The 12,098-nt window shown below is 35.9% G+C and overlaps 1 protein-coding gene across 2 annotated transcripts; it reads right to left on the bottom strand.

Annotated features, from left to right (window-relative positions):
• Positions 1-5,552: 5,552 nt before the first annotated feature.
• Positions 5,553-8,465, bottom strand: LOC125230502 (alpha-(1,3)-fucosyltransferase C-like). 2 transcript variants are annotated; one of them, XM_048135675.1, is made up of 3 exons: positions 7,480-8,465; positions 6,753-6,845; positions 5,553-6,357 (listed from the first exon to the last, which is right to left on the bottom strand). In XM_048135675.1, the coding sequence occupies exons 1-3, from the start codon at positions 8,394-8,396 to the stop codon at positions 6,156-6,158; spliced, it is 1,212 nt and encodes a 403-aa protein (XP_047991632.1). In that variant the 5' UTR covers positions 8,397-8,465; the 3' UTR covers positions 5,553-6,155. The 2 variants fall into 2 exon arrangements, with proteins under 2 accessions (XP_047991632.1, XP_047991633.1); XM_048135676.1 differs by lacking the exon at positions 6,753-6,845.
• Between the last annotated feature and the right edge of the window lie 3,633 nt (positions 8,466-12,098).

Raw genomic sequence — 12,098 nt, forward strand, 5'->3', positions numbered from 1 at the left:
CTGTAAAAATAATTGCTGTATTTAATAAATAAACAATAAACTAAAAAAATTGCTTATTATTGAAGCTGAAGTACAATCAGACTTCTTCGTAAACACAAACAAACAAGTATAATATGTGTGAACTTTCTACATCGATAAATCCGAAATCGATAAATCCATTCGGCTACGGGGCCTGGGTGGCTAGCCGAATGGCACAATCGCTCACGAAACGCTCACGAAACGAAGCAATGGCATTTCTCCGACGCCAAACGAAAGCGATACGCCGCTGGCTCTGTCGCGCCAATACGCAAGCGCGATAGAGATAGATATCTACTTAGCGCTTCGTTTCGTGAGCGTTTCGTGAGCGATTGTGCCGTTCGGCTAGCCACCCAGTGCCTTATAGATAAAATTTGTGACATGCGCCGTACTAGTATTATCGGGGCACGATTATGACGTTTTTCCGTATCTCTTTTTATCAAGGAATTACAGATACAAATGCGACAAAGATGACGCAGCAAAACGGCTACAGCTGTGAAAATTGAAGTTCACGATTACGGGAAGTTCCCTATACTCCAAATAATACGTAATGAGAGTGATAACAGTAATAAATATGTCCACTGTTTAAAACATTTGTTTACTAGGTTTTGCTCGCTTCGCTAGCTCTGCTTCGCTCGCGTTAAATCTCAAAATTGCGGAATAGTCCATACAATCTTCCACCCCCTATTATAAGGCAAGTGAGGGGTTAGAAATAGACAAAAATAGCCTATGTCACTCTCTATCCCTTCAACCATCTTCACTTAAAAAGTCACGTCAATTCGGCGCTCCATTTTGCCGCGAAAGACGGACAAACAAACAGACAGACACACTTTCCCGTTTATAATATTAGTATAGATAACGTAGGGTTGCAAAAAAACGGTTTTTTTTCTGGCTTGAAAAAAAACATGAAAAAAAACCGTGAAAAAAAACAGTTTTTTTTCTGGAGTATGTTTTTTTTCTAAAGTACGAAATCTCAAAATTTGCAAAGTAGTTAAATACTTTTATATGGCTTTTTAGACTTAATGTTAACTATTAAACGAATTTAATCAAATAACTTTAATTTCTGGTCTTATAAAAGCAACATTTACGAAATCTATAGTTGGTAGTTATCACTATTTACTGTTGGAAACACCACCGCCTCTCCACGATACACGCAGCATCGGGGATTCCCCAATAAACGTTTGTATACTGAATGTTAATTGAATTAAAATGTAAGTTATTGTTATTGAAATACGTTACAACTCACGAAAAACCGTTATTGTCGTATTATTTGTTCATCTGAAAAAAAACCATATTTAGAAAAAAAACCATGGTGCTCGGTTTTTTTTCATGTTTTTTTTCACAATTCTGAAAAAAAACATTTGGTTTTTTTTCTGTTTACAACCCTAAGATAACGCCAAGCTCTCAGTAGTGGAGGTATAGTCGACACACTTGACAAATAATAAACCCCACATAACGCCTTTAAGAGGCCGACACATCATAGCCCGTTTGCCGGACATCAATCTAGCAGTTTTGTTATTCGGCACTTGCTTTTAACGGACCAATATCGCTCGGTGAACTAATAAACTGATCACATGTTGAACCCAGAAGGTCGCAGACTGGGCACTACCAGCTACGCCAGACGGGTCCGGAGCTCGCCTCCAACGTAAACAGACGTGTCCACGCAGTGCGTAACGTATAACCAGTTTATCAAGACCCCTTCGCTTACGGCCGTCGCCTGGGCGGCCAATGTCTCATAAGACTGGTTCTTAAGATCTACCGCGTTTAAAAACCTGTGTCGACTGTGGTGAAAACAACAACAATGTAGTCGCGAGTGAATTATATCGCCCAATTGGTTAATTTTTACAACGAAAATGGCCTCATACAAGTGCGAAATCACACCAAACTATCCGAAAACAACAAATAAAAATCTCGACGCAATCAAGTGTTACCATTGCGACGAAATCACCGAATTAAATGGATTTTACGATTGGATTGATAACCAAACAAAGATCAAAACATTAAAATGCAAAAAATGCAGCAAGTATACAACCGTAAAGGTATTTATAAATACTATAATAAAGAAAAACGAAGTTGGTTTACCTATTTGTGATACCAAATATTACATTTACTCAACAGATGAGTCTAAGATAAGGCAGGGCAGAGGTCCGTTATGCAAAGGGCCGAATTGCAAGCAGCCAACATTTACGAAAGTTATCGACCAGGATAGTTTTCTTAACAGAGAAATAATAACTTGTCAACACTGTGGCATTATAAACGAAATAACAGCAACCAGTACATCGCTTCGCGATGCTCCGATTGGCAAAGAAGTCGGTGAATGGTTGACACAAAACAGGCTAGAAAAATCGAAACAAGAAAAAATACAAAAAAACTTAAACAGATTCGATCAAGTACATAATCCAAGAAGAGCTAGACTGCAAGGAAATATGGAAAAGAAAAAGCCAACTCTGCCTAAGATTGAAATATCAAATAGATTTCAAGGTCTTCCAACCGATAATGAAGGAACCGTCACACCGACAACTTCAGTAGCTGACGACCGTGAGCGTAGGGTATCTGACTATGCCAGTGACTCAAGCGCCTACAGCAAACGCAAACATCGAACAATCCCATCGTTTCAATTTAAGACAGCAAAGCGAAGGCGCCCCCAGGAGCCTAAAACTGCTCGCGAACCAATAGTTGCTAACCAACACAAGGAAGATCAACCTACAGTCAACAACAAAAAAGAAAGTACGATTAAACGACTACCTGCTGTAACCTGCACCAATGACTTATGGTTGGATTCCACCGTAATATTTAGAGAAATTCTTCAGCTCGCTCAAAAATATAACTGTGGCGTGAAATGTGACCGTGAATCGGGCAAAATAACCTACACGCCTAAGACCCTTGAAAGCAGAAGTCAACTGATAAATGAACTGAAAACCAGAGCAGACTTTGAATACCATACGCACGGAACTAAGCTCGAGAGGCTCCTATCCAAAAAATTCGTTGCCAAAGGTATACTATCAAGTGGATATAACGAAGAAGAAATAATAAATGACATAGAAACTAGATATGGTCTAAAACCAGAACGAGCCGTACCGCTCAAAAACTCAGCGCTACTCCTCATATTTAACGGGGACACCGACACGCGCGACATAAAATGCATCTCGACAATACTCTGTCAAAAATCAAAAATAGAAAAGTACAAAGTCAAGATAACAGCAGTAACACAATGTAAACGTTGTTTTAATTTTGGCCATGTACAAGCACATTGTGGCATGAAACCTCGCAGCGATACGGAAAACGTAAAAGACGACGAAGGTAACACATCCCAGGTTTGCACAAACTGCCGTCAGCCTGGTCATACGGCAAGACAAGCGAAATGCCCCTGTTCCAAACAGAAATAAACAAGCAGCGCCAAAGACGTCTACAATTAATTAATGCTAAAGAACAACGCAAGAAATTTATATCGAACCAAATAAATTCAACAACCCGACAGGGTACATCATATGCTAACGCTACAACTGATACAACAACGAGACAACAGTCAGACAACACACACAATGTTACAGCTACTCAAGGAAAAACCAATGTAACATTGGAAAAAGTATTAAACATCCTCCAGATAATGCAACAGCAAATGATGCAACAAATCGAGCAATTGACATTGATCATAACCGAAAATGCATAATGTAATGAAAGGTCTGAGATGGACTCAAATACAGCTTATACCTGGGTTTGATGACGGCGAAAGAAAAATAGAAGGAGTCGCTATCAAATTATGCACAAATCACGTCACTGGAGAACAAATTACGATAAGAGGACTGTATATACCACACGTCCCTTATGGGCATATAGAGAGACAATTACAACATTTGTTTGAAGAGGATAATTGTATTAATATAGGGGACTTAAACCTGAAGATGACGATACTCAAACATCGCAGAACAGTAGGAGCAGGACTAGCTATTCAGAAGTACATTGATGAAGGCCTCTGTAAATCAATTCACACAAACAAACCTTCTAGACCAAATTATGCTGGTGATCAAATCTTGGATGTCGCTCTGGTTACTGGTTCCCTGCAACACGAAATTGGCGAGGATTGCAGGCAAATCGAGTCGATATCATCAGATCATATGCCGTGGTTGTTTACAATGAACTTACACACAGAATTGCAGATACAGAAGTCTAGATGTATGAAACGGCTTATGACTGACAACACTACACAAATACTTTATAGAAAAGCTATAGAAGACTACTTAGACCCAAACGAAATTATTGGTAACGATAAAGCGTTAGAAGTATATATACAAAAACTTGAAGATTCAGTTACCAACGCTTTAGATATAACAGCACCGGAAAAGGTTATGAAACACAAAGATAGTCTTCCGTCTCATATTCAAAACCTCATACTTTGGCGAAATAAACTAAAACAAAATGTTAAAAAGACACATGGTCACCCCATTGCAAAAAAACTTTATAACGAAGCTAAAGCACAAGTGAAAACATCATTGGAAGTGCACAGAGAAAATGGCTGGAAAAGAATTATCGAGGATAACAACGACCACCGAGCTAAACTGTGGAAAATACAAAGAACACTCAAAAACCCTACGCCTAAATTACCTATGCTACCAGACTGCATAACTGAAACAGACACTATTAATACCTTAGTTGATGCTGCTATAGTTGTAGACTCTATAATCTCAGAACACGATTCTGGAACTGAAAGAACTACTCCTTTTCAACCCATGGAAGAAGCATCACCAGAAGAGATTAAAAGGGCTATATTCAGTTTTAAAAATAAAAAAGCACCAGGGCCTGATAGAATTAAAGTGGACGCTATCAAATTAGCCGGACCAGTATTATGGAAAGCACTAGGAAAATCCATTAACTATGTACTATTTACAGGATACTATCCAAACAAATGGAAACTTGGCGAATGCATTTTCTTACACAAACCAGGAAAAAACCACAAAGATCCTAAGTCATACAGACCTATTACATTAATAAACATAATGGGTAAAATATGTGAACGAATTATGTACAAAAGAATAATGAATGCATGCGGTTCACTAATTCCCAATTACCAACATGGTTTTATGAGCGGTAAAGGAACTAGCACTCAGATTCTCAGGACGTCGAAGTTCATTTGTGACGCACTCGCTGAAGGTAACAGTGTCGCCATGATATCAACCGACCTAAGCAAAGCCTTTGACTCTATAAACCATAAAGGACTGACACGTAAACTTCAAGAAGCTGACATACCAAATAACGTTATCAAGCTAATTGAAAACTATCTTAGTAATAGAAAAATAAGAGGAAAATACAGGACGACTACAGGCAAAGAAAAATCAGTGCCCAATGGAGTACCCCAGGGATCTATATTGGGTCCAATGATTTTTAATCTATATGTACATGACTTACCAAATACCAAAATCGCCGGAGAAATGCTTTCACAATATGCGGACGATCTTTGCATATTGAACGCATCTAAAACACCCGACCATGCCACGGCAAGAGCTACATGGGCAGCTGAAGAAATTATAGACTATTACGATCGATGGGGTTTACAGTGCAATGTAGATAAAACTACCTATCATTGATTACGGTATAGTACAATTACTTCCTAGAATTAGCAAGACGAATCTTCAGTCGATTGAGCGTCAATATAGAATGGCATTAAAGTCGGCTGGCAATTTTCCTAGATCACTATCGACGTCTACCCTATGGGAAATGCTTGACGAAGACCCATGGCACATAAGAATACATGATCTACACCATGACATGATACAGAAACTGGATAAGCTGCGCATTCAAGGGTTAGATACTCCAGGTCAAGCATACACAAGGCATGGCCAATTCAACCCAATGTTGCTTAGCACAAGAATCGGTGAAGTGCCCTATATAAATAAGCCCAAGAGGAAAAAGTTTGTTAGTAAGCGACTAGAGCCTCCTTGAGCTCCCTTGTTATGAGTGAATTCTATACATTCATCCATAACTTATCATTAATAATATACACATAAATAAAATTACTAGATCTTTAAGACATATGTAATTTCATCCACACCCGCAATGCGGACATAAATTGTAACGAAAATTATACATAATAAATACATTTCTCTCTCTCTCTCTCTCTCTCTCAGACGGGTCGTCGAATTGAGTCACCTTGTACTCGTATCTTCTGTATAAGAACATTCTTCTGGAGGGTTCCACCATTCTCTAAAGTTCGTATACACAGTTTTAGTCTGCATAAGATTTTCGTCGTGAAGCATTTCGCACATTATGCACTGGTCGTCAGAATCGGGAGATTCCTCTCTATAGTGGTAGGTGTAATGATTTCGCCATTTGAAGAAACTGTAGTATCTGAAAATTATACGTATTTTATTGAGGGATCTTGGAAAATTGTTCTCAAAAACACCCAGCCAAGAAACGTAGAAATATTAGTAAAGAATAGTCATCTGCAGGACTGTATGTTGGAGTGTCTTCGAAAAGTGAAAAGTCATAGAATGTGTTATATTATATGTTCCATACATTTCAAAACTCTTCTTTTTCGAAAACTAACAAAAATCTGTCGTGAGTAGTGATATAGTAAGTTCAATAATAAATATATTAAGCAATGAGGTGACGGCTGTAGCCTTAGACGTACGTAAGTGTGAATTTAATGAAAAAAAACTAATAACTGTCTATATTCTTCAGAAGACTACACTATATTTATTGTGTAGCAAAATTTTTGAATAATAAAATGTATAAGTACTTACCTATGTCTGTCTTTTATAATATCGTTCATTTCTTTCGCCAAATCAGACACGGATAGTTTACCACCATGCAGGTAAATACCATCTGGCATAAATCTGCAATATTTTTTATCCACATTAGTAAGAAGCTATTTAATTTATTTTATATGTACATAAAATCAAAGAAATATGCGTTATTACTCGTATATCGTCGTCGTCGTTTAGAAGTGCTGGTAGCCTAACGGTATGTACGTGCGACTTTCGTTCGGGAGGTCGCGGGTTCGAACCCCGGCTTGCCAATGAGGATTAGGAATTTATGTGCGAAATGTCATTTGATATTTGCCAGTCGCTTTTCGGTTAAGGAAAGCATCGTGAGGAAACCGGACTCATTTCAATAAGGTCTAGTTTACCCTTCGGGTTGGAAGGTCAGATGGCAGTCGTTTTTGTAAAAACTAGTGCCTACACCAAATCTTGGGATTAGTTGTCAATGCGGACCCCATGCTCCCATGAGCCGTGGCAAATGCCGGGATAACGCAAGGAGGATGATGACTTGTATATCGTGTACCTACAATCTTTCATAATGAACACACAAACATCTTTACTGAAGTGGGAACCCAGGACGAACGTTTAAGTGACTAGGTTAATTATTAGGTTATTCTAACTGAGCTCTTTGAACAATACTAATATTTTTCCAACAGATAAGTTTGGATAGTACTCATTTGTTTTAAGAAATATTTAGGCAATATTTTACCGTGTATAGTTAGCGCCTCCGAAAACTATTGGCACTGCGTAATTTTGAAGCGCCGTAAGCAATTTCTCAGTCACGTAATCTTCACCAAACGAATTCTCAAGAGAGAGATAAAAATAGTACTCCTCTTGAATCAGTTTTAAGCATTCTTTCATTTTTGACCTCGGACATTGTTTTGAAGCCTCACATACTCCGAAAATATCTATTTCCAAACCATAGTTATCTAATTCAGTTTGCAGCTTATCGACAAATTGTTCTCTTTTACTTAAACTTTTACAATTTGATACAAACCAGGCAGCAGTTTTGTTTTTCTTCTTCAACTTATTTTTCGTTCTTTCATTAATCGGTTTCATTGAATCCACTTCCATCCAATGCATTATTTGTTTAGGACCAATGATGTCACCCGTGATATTTCTAATAGTTATGTATCCATAAGGCTCATCAGAATCTAGCCTGTAAGTCCAAGTCCAATTGAAATACCCATCATATCTCTGGTCACAAATCGGGTAGTAACGCGAGGATTCTAAACTAACGAATATATATTTTTGATGCGGACTCCGTTCTGTCGGGCCGGGTATATACTTCCACATATCCATAGAACCGAATACAACTGCGTCAAATTGTGAGGTGCTCGGTAAAAGGGATCTATTTGCTGTCACGTAGCAATTGTTGATTTTACACTTTCGGTTAACATACTCGTGTTGCCCTGGGCCCCAATATACTAATGGTCCCGTATCCGGATTCGTCCATAGCAAAATGTATTTCATACCATTTTGGACATCATTGTTCATTGAAGTATAATCAGACATTATGTCTACATGTAAAGCACTGCCGGTAAAATCCCACTGATAAAATGACAACAATATTAGACATCCTAACATCACTGCACAAAACCATCTTCTATTTGATGTTAAATTCATGTTTGTCTTTTTTTTATTTGTTTCTTTAAACCACGTGGTATCGAAATATTATTTTAAACACAAAATTGTTCATTTGTCTAAGGTGAATACCGTATATTATGTGGATGCTGATAAGCAACAATGTGTCAACCCACACGCCAACCATTTTGAGAAAATGGCGTCTAAAGATTTTTTCTCATTTTTTTGTGTTTCTCTTAAAAAAAATTGTTTTTATATAGATTGTTGTGTTTTTCAGCTATAATACGTTCAGTAGTAGTGATTATTGTAGCTTAATTTCAAAACAAACTTCAATTTGACGAAATAATGCCCTTTTCTTTTATTGCGAATTGTTCGACGACGTCAAACTTTTTCAAGACTGTGTTATGATACTTAACCCACTTTTGCTAATTGTTTAAAAATATCTATGAGTCTTAAATAAACATGTTAAAGCACATAAATTGTTGTTGTAAAATACTCTACCTATACATATTTTTAACTTTATAAGTGTTAAGTAACATATCAGTCATGGTCACTTATGTTATTAAGTATGTAGGAATCAATACATTATTTATTAATCAAACCTTTTAATGATTTTTCTACTCCCGAACTGTTATTCGTCATTTACAGGATTGTGCGTATCGAAAAAACTGAAAACGCATTGTTTGATTCTGTAATCATGGCAACGCATTGCATTAACGATACTGCGTGCGTGCGCGGGAAGGCTTTGGGCAGCTGAGCTGACAGTGCAAACCTTTGCAATACAGGAAACAGTGTGAATTTCGCGAGAATTATTAAAAAAAACTATTAAAAACTAAGTGCATGGTCGTTGTAAAAGTATTGTATGCAATGGTGTTTAACTGACTCCAAAATACTCGTGGAAAGTACGCCACTCATATTTCTTGACCTCCTTTAAACGCCTGTTGAATAAAATACTATAAATTAACTATTAGAGTAATGATCATTTCTAGACACATATTTAAATTATCTGTGCTTTTTCAACAAAAAATCGTTACAAAAACCAAATAATCATCTTTAAAAAAAATAAACTACTTATCTAAAATATACAACAAAATATTTTTTTACGCTAAGAAATAGACTAAGTCATTTAAATTATGAATAACTTATGACTTGTACAAGAACAAAACATAAAATATTTTTAACAAACTAATAAACTACCATTCAGTAAGTATTCAAAAATCAAACAATATTTTTATGCATACATTAACACGTCTTAATGTAATTAGTAATTATAAAAAAATAGTAGCTTATATTATATTTTTATATAAACACGTACTTGTAAAAAATGTTTGCAAATTATAATAACGAATATGTATATTCATGACTTAAAATGTTCAATTTCGTACTGAATTTACCATTCATGTGCAAAAATATACTAATGGACTAAGTCATAACTTATTCAAACATAAATTAATATGAACAGTTATATTTTACAATATAGTGTCATGGTACTTACACCAAAAACGAACAATTTATGACCCGCATATAATTTAACAATAATGACTTATGTTTTATAACACGGGTCGTAGCATAAAACAACGAATAAAATATCATTTTGCAATAATCATTCAAGTCTCATAGTGGGTAACTATGTCATTTTTTGCGTTTTGCAAGAATGAGTCAAGTGTATAAAAATCGTTGAGTCAACCCTCATAACACATTATTGTAATTTAAATATGTCTTCTGCCAATTACTATAATAAGTTAAGGTTCTTGACACATTAATGCAAAACAGGCAACACACGATAAAGGATTTGTGTTAACCTATTTTTTTACTTTTGGGATAGTAAAAATTTTCAAAATGAAAAGGTCATTTTTGCAAATAGAAGTTTAAAAATCCAACTATAACATGGCATTAAAATCTCATTTTTTTAGTTTTTGTGGGTTGACACATTATTGCTTATCACCATCCATGTAAATGGAACTGAGTTGATTCTTAATCATTTGATAATTGTCATGCATGATTTCACCATTGATAAGATAAAAAAAATATCAACTTTAGATGTAGACGAATTGATTTGATAAATAAATAGGTTATAGTTGTTATCGCAATTAATTTTTATCGAGTGTTTTCACACCATCATTGTTAATATTTATTATTTTAATTTATACTTGTCTATGTCATTGAGCATTGAAGTGAACTTTATGAAAAGTGACAGTCTTCTTTATGTCTTATTTTTGTAAAAGACATACATTTATATTTAATAACTTGGCTGTGCATATTAAATAAGGAGAATGCGATTGTATATTTAATAAAGGATAGCATAATTTTTTGAAAATATATTATTTTATATCTGTAAATCTCTACTTCATATGTGTCAATTACATTCTTTCAATAACTCAGGTCAAATCCACATAATATACGATCCTATATATGACGATCCTTATTGGGAGAAACTATTCATTTTATTATTTTCAATTCATAATGTAAATTTTGACGATCATGATGAGAAGATAAACATAACTTTGGCATGTAACAAATTTTTAGTGTAATTTTTATCATGAAATAAAGAAATCTAAATCTAAATCTACATATATTACTTTATTATCCATACTAATATTATAAATGGGAAAGTGTGTGTGTCTGTTTCTTTGTCTGTCTTTGACGGCAAAACGGAGCGACGAAGTGACGTGATTTTTTTAAGTGAAGATAGTTGAAGAGATGGAGTTTGACGTAGGCTACTTTGTGTTTCTTTTTAACGCGAGCGAAGCCGCAGGCAAAAGCTAGTATTAAATAATTTACCCTTTGAATACCCTTACCCGGATGGTGAAATTCAAATACCAAAGCCGCGAACTGCACAAATAATCGATGTAGCTGCAACTAAAATACTTGAATAATTTAGATCAACGTCAGTCAGTAAAGGTGCGTCCAGACCAGCTAAATTTACAAACGCTAACGATAATGTCGTTATCGTAGATGCTATCTCTATCGCTCTTCCGTACTGGCGCGACAGAGCCAGACTGCATATAGGTATATATTTTAAAAGACTTTTATAAAAATTACATATCGGCCCTGTCAGTCTGCTTTTCATGGCCTCAAATTGCATTATTTTTCAGATTACTTATTAAGAATAGCGTCCGCCAACCTAGACATCATATTCGCTGTGCCAGACTGCATTTCGATCGGTCTCTAGAGTCAACGATTGTCATTCGGCTAGGCCGAGAGGTCTGGCAAACGAGTCGGGAAACGAGTCAGACTAAGATAATTCAAGAACGACTTTGCTAGCCCCGCCTGAAAAAATGTTAAATAGACGTCATACTTAATTTCATCGACGTACAAAATATTATTAGCATCTCAGAGGCCGTCAAAATTGCTGCTACCTATGCTTGGTAGGACTCTATAAAGTCTATAATCTATAACGATACCAATTTGAAATGACGCTTCTACCATAAATAGCATACGAGAAAGCTTGTCTGGAAGAGATCGCTTTTTAGCGATAAGACTGTCTGTTGTTATCTAGTTATACTCTCATTCAATATTCTGTATGGTTTTACATGTAAAATGGTGCAATAAAGAATATTTACTTACTTACTGACTTGTTCGCATTTGCAAAATGTGGACGCACCTTTAGAAACGTTGAAGGCTTACAGCGTTTCGATTAGATTAGATCAACGCAAACTGGAACGAACAGGAAATACAGAACTAATGGGAAAAAGGGAAATGGGTTCCCTTTATCTTGCAGAATATCGATTGTCCGAAATACAT

This window comes from Leguminivora glycinivorella, chromosome 10, assembly GCF_023078275.1.
Source record: "Leguminivora glycinivorella isolate SPB_JAAS2020 chromosome 10, LegGlyc_1.1, whole genome shotgun sequence".
Taxonomy (NCBI): Eukaryota; Metazoa; Arthropoda; class Insecta; order Lepidoptera; family Tortricidae; genus Leguminivora; species Leguminivora glycinivorella.

Bases quoted from the DNA above. Each gene is read 5' to 3' on its own strand.
- LOC125230502 (XM_048135675.1), bottom strand. From the start codon at position 8,396: ATGAATTTAACATCAAATAGAAGATGGTTTTGTGCAGTGATGTTAGGA. The intron at 6,846-7,479 runs GTAAAATATTGC...AAAATATTGCAG, and splicing joins GGAGGCGCTAACTATACACG to ATTTATGCCAGATGGTATTT. The intron at 6,358-6,752 runs GTAAGTACTTAT...TATAATTTTCAG, and splicing joins ATTATAAAAGACAGACATAG to ATACTACAGTTTCTTCAAAT.